Raw genomic sequence first — 16,976 nt, forward strand, 5'->3', positions numbered from 1 at the left:
TTTAGCAGCCGAGCTGCGTTCCCAACACCAGTGTTTTTCCTTTTCTGAGACAAGGTCTCCCTTTGTAGCCCAGGCTAGCACTGCATAGATTCTGTCTGGCCAATTCTCTAACAGTTTCTTAAAGTTAGTATTGTCACAGGTTTTTGTTGTTAGAGCTTAGCTTATGTCGACTGTCATGAGATTGACAGCTCTGCCCCGGGTGCAGAGCAAGATCCCAGTTCAAAAAAAGCTAACCTAAACAGTGCCAGCATTTTAAAACACAGAAATTTAACCCAAACTGCAATTTTGTGGTGGTGGTTAGTATGTGTGGGTTTGTGTGTGTGTGTGTGTGTGTGTGTGTGTGTGTGTGTGTGTGTGTGTAAAACAGAGGATGATGCCTATGTTTTTCTTCAATTTTAATTTTTGATACAGGATTTCTCACTGAGCCCAGAACTCACAGATTTGGCCAGACAGGCTCACCAGAGAGCCTCAACGGGTCCTTCTGTCTCTGATGTCACAGCTTCTTATGTGGATGCTGAGGATCTGAACTCAGGTCCTTGTGTTTGTGTGGCGAGCACTTTGCCAGTTGAGCCATCTCTTCAGCCCTAAGTATTTTGGCACTTTCTGGAAAGTTCAGAAAGTCTGACCAACCCAGGTTGTCTTTACTCTAGCTCTTCAATGACTAGAGCTATCAAGACAAGAGGCTGCCCTTCCAGATAGAATCACATTGTCCCTTGTTTGGCAAAGCCCCCTTCTCTTCCTTCTTAGACCCCTCCCCTACCCCATCACCCCATTCCCCTCCATGTCCTCTCCTTCGCTAACCTGTGTCCAGTAAGGTGGAGATCGTAGCTTAATAGTCCCCAACCTTAGGTTGTCTTGTTCTGATCAAGACTGCCTTGTTTACCTGGCTCTAGATCAGTGGTTCTCAACCTGTGGGGGTCACGACTCCTTTGGGGATCAAATGACCCCTTCACAGGGGTCACCTGAGACCATCAGAAAACACAGATATTTACAGTATGATTCATAACAGTAGCAACAGAAATAAATTTATGGTTGGGGTCACCACAACATGAGGAACTGTATTTAAGGGTCACAGCATTAGGAAGGTTGAAAACCGCCGCTCTAGACTAATAGGTTGGTAAACTTGGAGAGGAGTGAGAGCTGCTACTGTCTCTCAAACATCTCCCAAGGTGACCTGATGCACACCTAGAATTGTGAAACGAGTATCTTGCCTTCCGTGCCAGTTTTGAATGACAGAGCCACTGAAATGAGTTGAGATAGCAGCTAATCTGACCCAGTGGATGGAGGGTGCCACAAAAGAAGTTCAATGTCAATTGAACTCAGGCAAAATCAGGCCACTCTTCTGAAGCAAACACCCAAATGGTATATTCATGGCACGTTTACTAAGGTATTAATAAACTCCCCTCAGATCCTACTGAGACGCCTAAATCATCCTAATAGTGATTATGATCTTCTCCCCCCTCCCCTTGCATGGATGATTATAAAAATCACTTAAATGGGTTATAAATCCAGTGGTCATAAGGGGTGAGTGACACAGACTTAGTTTATTTGAAGGAAGGGAGGACAAAGAGAGAGAACAGTTATAATTAACATTGGTGGTTTCGTTTGGTACTATGACTTCATCCACCTGTAATCGCCTCTCTATAAATCAATGTTGTCTTTGCAGGCTCATCTCCTGTCAGGATCGCATTCTAGGCTATACATATCGTCATCCTTGATTGTTACAAAACCCAAGTAGCTAGCAAATCAAAACCTGATCTTCTCAATGGGAAGTCGGGAGAAAAGCGGTTCAGTCAACATCCATTTCTGCTGTGTACACAGAGATGTTAAGTATTTTTTTCTCATCACTATAACCAGAATTGTTGACCAGAAGCCATTTGTGTGTGTGTGTGTGTGTGTGTGTGTGTGTGTGTGTGTGGTGTGTGGTCCATAGGACAACTTGCAGGAGTCATTTCTCTCCTGCTGTGTGGGTCTCAGGGATCAAGCTCAGGCTATCAGGCTTGGTGGCAAGTGCCTTTAACCATTGAGACATCCCACCAGCTCTTTGTATTTTTTTGTTTGTTCATTGAGACAGGGTCTCCTGTATTTCAGGTTAGTCTGGAACCTCCTTATGTACCCTGAATATGGCCCTGGACTGCTGGTCATCTGGCCCTTGTCTCCACATTCTGGGAGTCTAGGTGTGTACCCCCACACTCAGCTTATGTGATGCTCTAGACTGAATGCAGGGCCTTGTGGATGCCTGGCAACTGCTCTTAACAACAGAGCTTAAGCACAGCCCCTATCATTTCTGTTTTTTAAGGACATTAAATGACCTATGTATTTCTACCTGTGATCACCCATCACCCTTTGTGCAGAAGAACCTCAAAGAGCAGCGTTGACCAAGAGCTACATGGCAGAGTGGACACTAACAGCTCAGCAGGTTTCTGACTGTCACGTGTTGTATGCTAATGGGAACCATTTCTATTCTTAATAGCCTGATGGTTTAAAGGCGGGATGATGCATTAGGGAAATGGGTCAAAGTAAAAACGAGTGAGGGCTCTGCCAGTCTCTCGTGAGATTATCTTTCATTTGGCAGAAAGTTACACTATCACATGGAAATTCTTTGGGCATACATTACAGCACTTTCAAAGAAACAATATTTAGAAAGAGAACGTATGACTATCTAGTCATTTTGTCTCTTCATTTATCAGAACTAAAAGCTTTATTTACGCTTGCAGTGAGTTACTTCTAGACAAGGGCTTCAAACAGCAAGTGGAAACCACCCTGTCAGTTCCTGGTATTTGGAATCACAACAAACAAGCAACAACAACAAAATTAAAACACACAAAAAAGGGAGTTGAGGGTGTAAACTAATCTTAGTCTCCCTTCTGGATTCTGAACCAAAGGTAATAAAAGCATCTAGACAAAGTTTAAAACACATTGCAGAGCTAGGTTGATAGCTTCACTGGTAACGTGGGGAAGGAACCTTAAATCTTGCTTTAAATGCCAGGCACCGTAGCATGTGCCTTTCATTCCAATGCTGGTGAAGGAGAGACAGGCGGATCCCTGGGACTTTCTGTTGAGTTCAAGGCCAATGAGAAACTTGTCTAAACTAAATAAATGCATGCTGTGCCTGAGGAAGGACAGCCCAGGATGACCACTAGCCTTCCACACATTCTTGCAGACACATGCACACACCCCCCAATGAACACACATGTACCCTCAAAGTACACCATAATATATAATAATCTGAAGTCAGCCTTCAGCATCAAATAAATAAATATGAAAGCACACCATGGTTTTACTATTATAGGTCAGACCTGGAAGGTATGACTTGGGTGTGGACTCTTGACCTTAGCTGCCATAAGTGGTGGCCAGACAGTCTTGGATAGGCTTTGCACTGGGGTACAGACACCCTGCTCACTTTCGACAAGAGAACTGCAGCAGTGTTATGTCTAGCCGTCTTCCTGCCCTGAGATATGGTCCTCCCCCAGATGCCTCCTAACCAGGCACAAGACCAGTCATTCTGCTTCTTCCTGAGAAATTGATTATATGTCCTGCATGGCAGTAAGTCTAACAGAGTCTGCCTTTTATAAACCACTTGATTTGTTTTGAAATCCAGGTATATGAAGCCCAAACACTGGGAAGTTTCTTGTGTAGGTTTGACCTTAAGACGAGTCAGCAGAGTCTGGCCTTGAATCTGCCTTTGGTCTCCACACTGAATACATTCTAATGAGCATGTACTCTTGGAGCTGACCTGGTGGGCAGAACTTACTTTTCCTTACACTATTAAACACTGACTGCTGTGCATTGAATGAGCAAACTAACTTGCCATTAATTACTTGGAACATTAGCAGATGGGGGGGGGGAGATCAAGATGAATGAAATGGGGCTGAGGAGACTGTTCAGTTAGTAAAGTGTTTGGTACCCAAGTGTGAATGAAGGCCTGAATTCAGATCCGTAGCATCCATATAAAAAACCAGGTGGTACGATTTGAGCCTATAACTCCAGTTCTGGGAAGGCAAAAATGGGAGAATCCTTGAGACTTGTTGACCATTCTGTATAGGCGAATCAGCAAGCTCATGACTCAGTGAGAGATCCCTGTCTCAAAAATTAAGGTGGAAAGCAATTGACAAAGACATCTGGGTCACCTCTCACCTCAACATTCATGTGTGCACACACCTACCATACATGGCACATCTACAATCGACATGTGCCAAGAATGGGTGAGCGTCATAAGCTTTCACCTATCGTATTTCAATACCCTGTCATGTGTGAATAGAAACTAAGGGATGATTACGTTGCTGAGGAATGTAGGTGTGTAGTCACTTGTATGTGGAAAGGAGTGAGTGAGTTACTGAGGCAGAAGTGGCATTTGTCACAAGGGGTCAGGTGAAGCTGGTTTAGAAGAGTGCATGAGTTGTGTATTCCATATGTCTCTTCCAAGTATAGTTTCCTTCAGCAAAACTTTGAAAAGGTATTAGTAGTCATGAAAATGGCATCTATGTACCCTGGAAAATATGGATATTAAAGCATCTTTCAGAAGCTTAAAGCATTGGTTGACATCCTCTTCTGCACTGTTAAGGTACCTGACAGTTGTGGCCACTGAAAGCTCGATGCCTGTTCTACTTTTGAAATCAGCTGCAGAAATATTTGTGGTTACCAGTGAGTTCTTAAGTGAGCACTTCTGAAATTATAGAACTCTACCACAAGCACAGAAACTTTCCACCATGGCTGGTATTAACATCTACAAAGAACAAATGAGGAATATTGAATCTGGGGGTTCAAAATTATCAGAAGATTTATATCCAGGTTATATCTTTGACCAAAATCATCGTGCATCGTGTGTATGTGTGTGTGTGTGTGAGATATGTGTGGGGGTGTGTGTGATGTGTGTGTATGTGTGTGTGATGTGTGTGTATTTGTGTGTGTGTGTGTGTGCACTCACTTTTATGTGCATGTACATATTTTCTTTCACATCAGCTAGATTTTAGCCTAGTGATCTTAATCTAGTCTAGTCTTTTGGATAAATAGCTATCTTTTTTAAAACAGATAGAAAAATCTTGGTGTGGGACAGTATCCAGCCTGGCTCCTCCCTGGGTAAAGCAGGAGGACCTTCTTGTAGGATTCCTGGTCATTGAACAATCATTCATTAATGGCTTTTCTCTTGATACTATTGCTCCTTGCATTTAAGATAATTTTAATTCTTTTTGTGATGGTTTTCTCTTGATACTATTGCTCCTTGTATTTAAGATAATTTTAATTCTTTTGTGATGGTTTTCTGTACTCTAAAGCTGTTTGGGCTTTGACATTTATGTGTATTTTCTTCTCTTTTTCTTCCTTTGTTTTCTTCTGGCTTTTTGAGACAGGGTTTCTTTGTGTAACATTCCTAGCTGTCCTAGAACTCACTCTGTAGACCTGTAGACCAGACTGGCCTCGAACTCACAGAGATCTCCTGCCTCTGCCTCCTGAGTTCTGGGATTAAAGGCGTGTGCCACCACCACTACCAGGCCCAAACTGTAAATAAACTTACTTAAAACTTATAAACTTAAACATTTTGTGCCCCCTCCTATTTATGTTTATAACTTGATGCGTGTTAGGTTCTTGAGTGTAAACTCTGTAGATGATAAAACAAAGTCTGGCTGGGTCAGAAGGGTGGGAATGTTTTCACAATTCTTCAGGTTGCTGTGGTTTCAGACTGTGTGGGTGGGAGGTTCTGTCAAGTGTGAATGATTTATGGTTCTTATAAGTGGAACTCACAGTCACGGGGCAGTCATAGATGACAAGGTAGTCACAGCTTCCTGCCCATCCTTGTCCTCTCTCCCCTCTCCACTTTCTAGTAAGACGTGTAGCCAGGAGGCTGCATCAGAGAGATGGGTACTCACTCCAAAGTTTTCCTCCACTGTCCCTCCCCTCTGTAAGTGGAGACCCACCATGGGGATGGCCAAGCAAGGGAGACCAGATCAGAAGGTGTGTTCAGGATCTCTGAAAACATTGTGTTTGCTTTTTTAAGTTACATTTATTATTTTGTTTTTTGGGGTATGTGTGGCCATCAGAGGAGAGCTTGCCGGACTTGGTTTCTATTCTGCTCTATGGATCCTGGTGACCAAACTCAGATGATTAGCCTTGGAGGCAAGCAACTTTACCCACTGAGCCATCTCATTGGCCCCCAAAATCTATGTTAGTCAAAATGGGAAGACTCTGTGAACTTTCTAGAACCTTTTTTACAATTTTTTTGGAGCCAGTGTGAAAGCCAGCAGTTTGATTCTCTAGACTAATTCCTAGTCACCCAACTTTTAAAGTGTTCCGTGGTTCTAAAATGCTCTGCATTTCAGCTGTAGGTAGAAGAAAGCAACGAATTAAAGATTTCTGAGTGTATTCTGTGTTTCGGGCTTTTTCACCAACTCTCTGCTGTCATTTCTCTGTGGCCATCCTTGTATGACAGTGATGACCAACAGCATCTATAGGTGTCTCTCTTCTTCATTCCCTCCTATACTTTATATATATAGTGTGTGTATGCGTGCATATGGAAGCCAGAGGTCAGCCTTAGATATTGTTCCTTAGGCTCTGGCCACTTTCTTTATTGTAAATTTTTATTACTACTGTGTGTATCCTTGCCCACCCACCACAGCACACATGTGGAAGTCAGAGGATAACTTTGCAGAATTGGAACTCTCCTCCTACCTTTTCACGAGTTCCCAGGGGCCAAATTCAGGCTGATGCGACTGCAAAGCAAGCACCCTTATTGCTTCACCATCTGTCTCCCTGGCTTCCTCATTTTTTGAGATGGGATCTCTCATGTGCCCTGACCTCAGCGATTTGGCTAGGCTAGCTAGGGAATAAGATCCAGGGCTCCATACATGTCTGTGCTAAAACAACACTACTGGCTTTTTACTGTGGGTTCTGGGGAATCGAACTTAGGTCCTCATGCTTAAAAAGCCATCTTAGCCATCTGTCTCCAGGATTCTTTACCTTTTGGGACCTCACAGAAGCTATAGGAAAGTTGAAGCAAGGCTGTGTTGTGGAACAGTAGATAAATCCCTCAGGATTGCCCTTCGAATTCCAAGGAGGATGGGTTCTGCTATTCTGGGGACCCGGGAGGATTTATGCAGGAGGTGAAGCTAAGACACTGGAGGTGTGGGTGTGGGTTGCAAAGCTAACTCAGGCAAGCACAGATGGTTTGGGAAATCCTGAATGTTATTGGAGAGAATGGAGACAAAGATGGGTCTCTTAGCCAAGGTTAAAGATGGATAGGAACTGATTCGGTACACGGTTTGGACAGAAGTATGAAATTGGCTGAGTTAGAGAGGTAGTCACATTGCAAATTGTACCATGTGGTCTGTGGGACTGGTGGGGCTCTGGGTTGGTGCTGACTTCACTGCTGAATGAATGAGCCTCTCCAGCTTTATCATCCTCTCTATGGCCTGGGCTGACAAGAGACATGGAGCCTCCAGGGACACTGCTTGATCGGTGTGGTTCTCACTGCAGTGGGCTGGGCTGTTTCCTGAAATGTCCTCATCTGAGGAGCATCTGCTGGGCAAGGTGTGCTGGGAGCCACCTGGAGCAAAGCCTGTGAGGTTGCCGCTAAGAGTGGCTACAGATGTTTGGGGAAACTGGAGGCTCCATGAATGTTCTGCTGCTCACCAGTGGTCAGCCCTTTGTGATGACGGTGTAGTCTTTCCAGACCACAGAGATGGGGGAGGAGCAGATCCAAGAGGCCTATTTGCTAAACAGAGTTCTAGTCCCACCTTCAACTTTTGAGGGCCTTCCTTTCTCATTGCCCTATTGAAAGATGATTCACACATGCTGGCATTCTCTCAACATTGTTAACAGTATATTCACACTTATTTGTCTGGACCAGTTACTTCCTATGCCCAACACCTGGCAAAAAGTGTCATCCGCTGTAAAGGTTGTCTCACAGGTTCAGAATGGCAGGCGGGTGGCTGGAATGGGTGGCAGCTGGCCACTTTGGTTATGCAGTCAGAACTTTGAGAGCAGAGAGGAAACAAATGTAGACTCTGAAACGTCAAGGCTCACCTCCAGTGACCCACTTTCTCCAGCAATGCTCCATCCCTTAAACTTCCCACCACCTTTCAGACAGCACCACCGAGGACCAAACACACGAGCCCATCTTTATTAGAACACATCAGCCTCATCACAGCCTATCTTAGATATCGTAGATCTTCCCAAGGAACCCTGCTCACCTAGGATGTCACGTCCATCTTGCAGTGGGAGCAGTGGGTGTTCGGGTCCTGAGATGGGGAAAAGGAAGAGATGTGATCTGAGGGTAAATCCGATGGATGGCTGCCTGCAGCGTTTGATTGAAAAAAGGATACAGCTGTTACACTCTGTAGTTGCACAAAGGATTAAACTGGAAGAGAAGGGGCGTGTGAGCTGGGGTGTGGCTCAAGGTCAAGAGTTGAACCTAGCCTTGACCTTGGCACTCGGCACCAGTCATATGTTAATGGGAGGACCACAAGTTCCTCTCGCCAGAGATAAGGAGAATGACTGCTGTATCAGGCAGAAACTTTCCTCAAGCCCCCAGGGAATGGCGATGCTTACCCAAATGCCTGATCTTGGGGAAAGGACTTCTTCGTGGACCAGAACCTATACTACAGTTTAAGGGCAATTTCATCCCTCAAGGTGATAGGCACTGAGCTCTCCCCTAAATGTGTCCCTTTGTGTCTTACTGTCCCCCTCATGTGCTCCTAAAAGGGAAGGTCCTGACATCTTACTCTTTCCCATTATACAGCACCTTTCTGATTTCTCCACACTTATTTACTGAACTCTTGTCCTTAATGGCCTCAGGCGCTGGATCTGAATGGTAGGCATTTCATCCTCAGGATCAGGTGTGCCTAGTGAATCTCTAACTTTCCTATTCTTGGTGTGATTAGGAGGGCATGATGGAATTCCTGGATCTGCAGTGGCAGGGATTTTTGGGATTTTTTTGTTTTTGTTTTTGTTTTTGGTTTTTTTCTAAAGAATTATTTTGTTAGACAGGCCATCATTGTACATATTTTTACCTATTCCCAAGGCCTGCACAAAATTTCCCAAAGGGAAAGACATTGATATTGAGAATCATTAAAAATGAAAGTAAAAAGGCGCTGGAGAAGTGTGGTCTGCAATGTTGAAATGCTGAAACTTTGTCAAGCAGCAACGATGACCAGGCCGTCCATGCCAGAACCATATGACACACGGTTTTAGGTGTTTCTCACTTAGCAGACTGTCCTTGGGTCACACATGTAGCATCACTTTCTGTCTAGACGCCATGATTTGAATATTACTGTTTGCCCTGCCAGTTCATCAGCTGATGGTCTTCTGTGTTGTTTTAATTTGGGTCTGTTGTAAAAGATGTAGCTGTGAGCATTTCTGTACAAGGTTTTCTTCTTTGTTTGTTTTTGAGACAGGGTCTCTCTATGTATCTCTGGAAGGCCTGGAACTGGCTTTGTAGACCATGCTGATCTCAGGCTCAGAGGCCTGTCTTCCTCCCCAAAACTGGGACATTTGCACTCACCGGTCTTGTGTGTGACGCACTACGAATGGTACATGATTTGTTTGTTTGTTTCTGAGACAGGATTTCTCTCTGTGTAGCCCTGGCTGTCCGGGAACTCCATTTGTAGACCAGGCTGGCCTTAACTCACAGAGATCAACCTGCCTCTGGTTCATGATTAACCCTGCTGTGTTTTGTTTTTAAGTGTGTGTGGGGACATTGTGTTTTCATTTCTCTAGCTGGAATTCCTGAGTGCAGGATGGCCTGTGCCTCCCTGTGCAGGCATTTGAGGAGGGGCTGGGCTGTTTTCCACAGGGTGAACCTTCTTCCTTCCCCCTCACAGTTCCACGCTGATATTTGTTGCCCTCTGTGTTTTCTATTGCTATCACCCTAATGGGTACAAAGCGGCATCTGTTGCTTCTGTGGTTTTTACTTCCCTTTCCCCCATTGATTAAAGACATTGAATGTACTTATGTGCTTTTCTTCTTTTGTTACTAGAATTGGTATGTGTCCGTGCTCTCTTAAGTGGGAAGGAAAGGGAGAAGGAGGAAGGACAGAAGGAAGGATGGAGGGAAGAAAAGGAAAGAGAAGGGAAGGAAGGAAGGAAAGAAGGAAGGAAGGAAGGAAGGAAGGAAGGAAGGAAGGAAGGAAGGAGAGTAATATTAACCTTTAGGGTGACTGTTTTGTTTTCCTTTTTTTGTGTGCATGTGGAGTGTGTATATTCATGTGTCTGTGCGTACACATGTACATGCACGTAGAGATACCTGAAGTCAGACCCTGGTATTGTTTCTCTGGAGCCAACCAACCATCTTGTTTTTAGACATAGGGTCTCTCACTTGCCAAGTAGGCTAGGTCTCAGGAATCTGACAGTTTCATTAGCACTGGCATTAAGAGCTCAACACCATGCCCAGCTTTTCATGTAGGTTTTGGTGTATAGAACTCAGGTCTTCATGGCTGCAAGGCAAGTACCTTTCTTACCAAGATGTCCCCCTAGTCCTGAGTGATTAATATTGTAAATAGGCTTGCTGCAAACTTGCTTGGATGCCTGTTCTTTGACCATTGCTAGTCTGAGTTCTTTCCATTGTGTGTGTCTGTTACTGCTAATCATTAAGTCCTTTCATGGGACCAAGATTCAGTAAGCATGTTGTCCTAAAGCCTGCCATTATCTGCCTTTTACTCTGAGATATGCCAGTATCTTCTCAATGAGGACTTCTGAAGTCATAACCTCTGTCTTCCTGATGGGAATCACAGAGGTCACTCTGTGTGCTGATAGAGTTTCTGTTATTTCACATCATGCATTCTATGGGGGGGGGGGGGAAAGGCCATTCCTGGAAATTCTGTAGTTGCTTATGATTGCCCCCCCACCCCCCGTCAAGGGCTCTGAACTCCCTTTAGCTAGGGCTTTGGACTCCAAATGTGTACCTCCCTGAGCATCTCTATTCTTTTCCTGTTGCTGTGATACAATTCAGTGAACAAAGCTTGGCTCACAGTCCGTCATGAGTGGGGATGTCAAGGTGGCAGAGCCCTAACAGAGCCAGTCACATCACATCCACGATCAGGAACCAGAGAACAATGGATACCAGCTCATTTTATACAGTTCACAATCCCAGCTCAGGGAATGCCTTCACCCGCAATTAAGATGAGTCTCCCCACCCTGATCAGTGTAACCAAGATAATCCCCCACAAGTATGGTCAGAGGCCCATGTCCCCGGTGAATCTAGATCCCATCACATTAACAGTGAAAAGAAACCTCTGGCTGAGCTGGAATAATTTAACTTAGGCTGACTTCGCCATCATTTCACCCTTAGAACAAACCATCTGGGTAGCTTTGACCTTTCCAAAGGAAAGGGTTAGAAGCCTCCGACCTATCAGAGGCCCAGTTTTTTATCTCATTCTTGCTGGGGCCCTTCCTGTTACAGCCTTCATCAGCTTCATCACTGAGGAAGTAGAACGGGACTTCCTGTCTGAGGGTTTATGGGTAATGTTGTCAGCAGTTCAAAATCTGTCCTAAAATAGTCAATGAAAAATACCCCAAAAGCCCCCTTTTGGGTATGGCACCCTGCTGATGTGGCCTGGGAAAGTCCCCTCAGATCTGAGGTGCTAATGATTGTGGATTTTCTGGAAGGAAGTGCTGCTTCATGCCCTGGGGGGATAGCATTCAAAGTATTAGCTCTCTGAGGGTGGACATTCCATCTTGCTCACATTCGGTCCCCAGGTACTCAGTGTGTATGTACTTGAAGACTACATGGAGAAAGGAAGGAGGGAGGATCTTGTGTAATCCAGCCTGGAACTCCTCGTGTAGCCAAGGGTAACCCTGGATTCCTGAGCCTTCCACCTCTTCCTAGCGGGAATGTCACATGCTAGGGTGCATTATGCCCACTGAGCTGTGTCCCCAGGCCTGACCGTTGTCTTTCTCTGAGCAGGCACATGTAAGTAGCCCTTGACTAGTGAATCCTTGACCTAAACACTGGAACTTCAGAAGCATGTGAGAAAGCTATGCAGCCTTCTGTTTTCAGTGTTGTGTTCAATAGATTTTGAGATACGTACTTTGTTATATTAGGTGCCTGCACTCAACTGTAGGCTAATACAAATGTTCTGAATATGATTTAAAAAGACCAAGCTAAACTATGATGCTTGGCCGGTTTTAAGTATATCAAACACAATTTCTACTTAATAATATTTTCAGCTTATAAGGGAATTATTAGGATATCATCCCAGTGGAATGGGGCCTCACTGTGTCGTCTTTCTGTCACTGTGACAGTGTTGGACGTCATGACTCTGGCTAAAGAGCACATGCCTGTGCCTACCCATCCATATGTCTGCAACCTCTCCGCAGGCCCTCCTTGCTGAGAAACCCCAATAGAGAGCACCCGCCCTGTCTGTGCTGTTATCAGATAGGAGACGAACATCTTCATATAGAAACTCTGCCCTTGAACTTTTCGCTTTGCCTCATGACGGCAGTGAAAGTGAGTTGTGCGGAGAAGCTGCCAGCCAGCCTCGGGCTTCCTGTGCAGGGAGCGGGTCCTCTGAGGTTCAGCTCTTGCTCCAGATAGCTGGGTCAAGGGGCTGGCTGGGGTGAAGCTCGCCGAGAGAACGAATGCCTAGCATGCACTCTGTCTTTGATTTCTGGCACCTCCAACCTCAAGCTCTGCCTCCGGCATCCTCTCTCTTCTGGTGCTTGGGAGTGGCGCCTGGCAGAGACACTTAGGCTGGAACACTGGTAGTGAAATCCAGCCATGCTTAAACAACACAGGGCCATCTCCCCTTTCCTTCTTAGCATCCTCTGAGGACACATCCACTTGCTTGGGCAGCGCTCCGGCTGCATGAACAAGCTTTGCTCCAAGCGCACGATGACTTTCTAAGCTCAAGTTAGTTACACATGCACAAAGTACAAAGTGGCCACAGGACTCTGCCCTCCCCATGGGTTTCTTTGCTGACATTTGGTGACATATCCTTCCATCTCCTCTGCACCTCGCTTCCTGTTTTGAACTAGGTCTAGAAGTGGGACAGCCCTACTACACACCTGTGTCCACACACTCAGATGCACACTTCCTCCGGTATATTTGTCCAGCCTTGTTGTTGCTTTACGGCCTTTCTCTCCCGGGGCTCACAGATCCCAAATGTTAGCCTAAAGCGCTGAGTCAGCACATCAAGCCGAGGCGGAGAGTGTCCATTCCATGGAATGCTCCCCCAGCACAGTTGCAGTTCCTGATTGTTGTGTTTGGTTGCGGCCACATTGCTAACTGTCCTCCCTCCTTCACAGCAGAATGGAAGCCAGGCAAGGAAATCAGCTGACTCAGGAGCCGGAGTGAGAGCCACCGCACCCTCCGCCCCAGCCTGCACCATGAGCTTGCCTTCACCTTCCGCGCGTTGAGAGCCAACAGGAGGGGTGCATTGCTAGAGAGAGATGGCTTTCTTTACTCCCTGGAAGTTGTCCTCTCAGAAGCTGGGCTTTTTCCTGGTGACTTTTGGCTTTATATGGGGGATGATGCTTCTACACTTCACCATCCAACAGCGAACTCAGCCGGAGAGCAGCTCCATGTTGCGGGAGCAGATCCTGGATCTCAGCAAAAGGTACATCAAAGCACTGGCAGAGGAAAACAGGAACGTGGTGGACGGGCCCTATGCTGGCGTCATGACGGCTTACGGTGAGTGTGGTGGCATGGGCATGGGTTGCTCCACTGAGCATGCCTGGGCTTGGGAGGGACCCCAGAAGTTCCCACACGTAGGCTTGCTTTGGGTTGACGATTCTCCGTTGCCGTGGGCAGTGACTACATTTCTTTATGTATGTGTATCGTTTTCTTTGCATTTATGTGCATTTATGTGTGAGTATGGATATGCCCATGCCAGAGGTCAGAGGGTAATCTCAGGTGGTGAGTCCTTACGTTTTTACCATGTTTGCAACAAAATCTCTTGTTGGCAGCTGCATGCCAGGCTCGCTGCCTCCTGAACTTCTGAGAGAATTTCTTGTCTTTGCTGCCCGTCTCTGTCCAGGCACACCAGGATTTTATGTGTATGCTACTGTAGCTAGATTTAGTGGGTTCAGGGGATCTGAACTCAGGTCTTCACACTTGTTCAGCAAGCTCTTCTATCGACGGGACCACGCGCACACACACACACACACACACACACAGCTGTGCTTTCAGAAGAGTGATGATGCAGTGCCCTTCGTGGTACTCTAAGCTCCTGTACACACAGACACACACACCCTCCCCGGGCATGCCAGTCAGCACAACTGGTGCTCCGTGGATTGTGTTTGCAGACGGTCCCCACTCTGTCAACATATATCTAGACTGCGTTCGCGGGAGTGTGTTCATGGAATGCCGGCAAATATTGTCATTATCGGCCCTTAAACGAGATGTAATTAGATACAGTTGGAGGGGGGACTGGGAGAGAGGGACGATGGTTTGGGTGCCATCAAGGTCAGTGCTGAGCTAGCTGATAAACTACCCTGTCGCTTTAGCATTTGATATCTCGGACTTTACTAGTTGTCCCTAATTTTGCTCACTCCGAAAGAAATCTTCTTGCACCCATTGCTCATTTTCAGGGGCCTTAAATCCCGTTTCAAATGACACGTGAGGGCTTCACTTCCCTGGCGTGTAGCATGCATGATGCCTCTGGGTTGGATCTGGGAAGAGTGGCACATGCCTGGAACCCCAGAATGGTGGCAGGAAGATCAGATGTGCAGGGTGGCCCTCAGCTACCCAGGGCACCAGGGCATTTGTGGTTACATGAGAGTCTCTCTCTCTCCCTCCCTCTCTCTCTCTCTCTCTCTCTCTCTCTCTCTCTCTCTCTCTCTCTGTGTGTGTGTGTGTGTGTGTGTAAAATAGCTACAGCTGAGGAGCCCTGGTGTTCTTTCTCAGTTCTTAGGATCCAAATATAGTCACACTATGTGCTTTTTACGTATCTCTTTGAGCTTTGTCAGCAACAGTCTTGGGGGAGGGGGGATGGCTCAGTTGGTCAAGTGTTTGCCGTGAAACCACAAGGACCTGAGCTTGATCCCCAGCACCAGTGGGAGACGGTCTGGCACGGACAGCTACACCTCCAGTCTCAGTACCAGGGAGGCTTGTTAACCAGCCAGCCTATCAGGAGCTTCAGGCTCACCAAGAGACCCTACCCCCAAAACAATGGGGAGAGCTGAAGAGGAGGAAGACAGCCAGCACCAAGCTGTTGCCTCCATGTGCATGTGCTCACATAAACACCACACATAGATACACACAGGAGAGAAAGAGAGGGGGGAGAGAGAGAACACGCCAAGCAGCAACAAACACAAGTCATATGACTCAGTGACTTGACTTATGGCACCCATCGGTTTCAGAGAGCAGTTACCGCTGGAGAGAAAAGAATAGCATAGAACGTTGGTGTTGCATAAGTGTGATGTGACCTGTGGTAAATGCTGTCTTAAAGGTTTTAATCCTACATGTACTTTGTTATACCCTTGTTGGGAATGGACAACAACTTAGCTATAATTTCCTCTAATCACAGTTTATCAAACTGTTTGGGGGGGGAGACAAAAACATATGAGTTATATATTTATAGACTTGTGATCTTACTAGTTGTTTTTATTATGTGTTGATAAAAAGCTTCCTGCATATTCTAGAGAAAATACATCTGGTCTTAGCTTTTTAGTGTGTGTGTGTGTGTGTGTGTGTGTAATATAAAAAGTAACCCACAACTGTGGCCATAGCTTACAAGGGGAGGACTGGGGGGACCTGCATTCAATCCTCAGAAACCATATTCAAAAAAAAAAAAAAAAAAAATCAGGCATAGTTGCGCTATTGTAATCCCAGCATGAGAGGCAGAGACAACTATCTGTATCCCTGGACTCACTGGCCAGCTAACTTAGCCCACTTTATGAGTTCGGACCAGTGGGAGACCCTCTCTTAAACAAACAACAAACAAAAACAAGCAAGGTGGATGGCATTTTCGGGATGACAGTTGGGGGTATTCTCTGGATTCTTCTACATGCACACGCATGCTTACACACACACAGACATCTCAGAGTCTTCTGTTGGAATTTCATCACAGAACATTGCATCTCAAAGCGCTTATAGGCATTATTTATTTCACCCCTTGCAAGATGAACGTCAGTGATGTAATAATTCCTCTTTTCCCCTATGGGAGTGGCACAGGAGTCTCCAAGGAGTCTGACATACTTTCCTCCCACCTCGCTGACATGCCAATCTAAGTGGTCTTTGGGACTGAGTTTCTGGGTCTTGAGAGAGAGTTTGTGTGTGTGCTTGAGGTCTTTCAGACTACCCTGTGGTGGGGTCCTATCGATGTTTTAGGTTGGGTAAGTCTGTATTTCAGTAAGATTTTACTTACGTAACGTTTTAGTTTTATTCTGTCGCGGTTATATATCACTCTTGACCAGAAACAGCTTAGGGAGGGAAATGTTTTATTGGGCTTACACTTCCAGATTGGAGGTCATCACTGACGGAGGTCGAGTGAGGAACCTGGATGCAGGATCCGTGGAGAAACTCCGCTTTCTGGCTCATTCTGTGGCTCCCTCATATTCTCATGCTTAGGCAGCTTAACTATATAGCCTAGGACCTCCTTCTAGGAATAGTGCCATCACAGTGGGCTGGATCTTCCTATTTCCATTAAAAAAAAACCTAAAATGGTCCCTCAGAGACATGCTCAGAGAGAGACTGTTACTTGACTGAAACTCTTGTCAGGCCATTATAGGCTGTGTTAAGTGGACAGCTAAAGATCACTAGTACACACATAAGCTTTTAGCAGGAGATACCAATAGCCCCTGCCTAGTTGCGACAATCAATAATATCTCCTGGTGTGATGATAGAAAAGGTTTGTTTTTGTTTTTGTTTTAGAGTCTTGAGTTGCGTAACCTCACTGTTTCCTTGGCTTAGGGTTTTACACATAGGCAACTAAGTGACAGGGTGATATTAGCTAGGGTGTGATCTAGTGCTAATCCTGGGAAGCTGGAGAAATGTATTGGTGGCCCCACCTTCCCCTTTAATTTGTCACCATTGGTGACATTGACAGA

General features: G+C 45.7%; 1 protein-coding gene across 4 annotated transcripts in view; it reads left to right on the forward strand.

Moving 5' to 3' along the window:
- Positions 1-16,976, forward strand: part of Mgat5 (alpha-1,6-mannosylglycoprotein 6-beta-N-acetylglucosaminyltransferase) — a 263,927-nt gene that overhangs the window by 76,939 nt on the left and 170,012 nt on the right. For 2 of the 4 annotated variants that reach the window (XM_051203941.1, XM_051203943.1), the window contains one exon: positions 13,233-13,617. In XM_051203941.1, coding sequence (XP_051059898.1) covers positions 13,377-13,617 — 241 coding nt within the window. In that variant the 5' untranslated portion in view covers positions 13,233-13,376. The remainder of the gene's footprint in view (positions 1-13,232; positions 13,618-16,976) is intronic. The other 2 variants (XM_051203942.1, XM_051203944.1) reach the window with 1 other exon arrangement.

Source organism: Phodopus roborovskii, unplaced genomic scaffold (assembly GCF_943737965.1).
Source record: "Phodopus roborovskii unplaced genomic scaffold, PHOROB, whole genome shotgun sequence".
Taxonomy (NCBI): domain Eukaryota; kingdom Metazoa; phylum Chordata; class Mammalia; order Rodentia; family Cricetidae; genus Phodopus; species Phodopus roborovskii.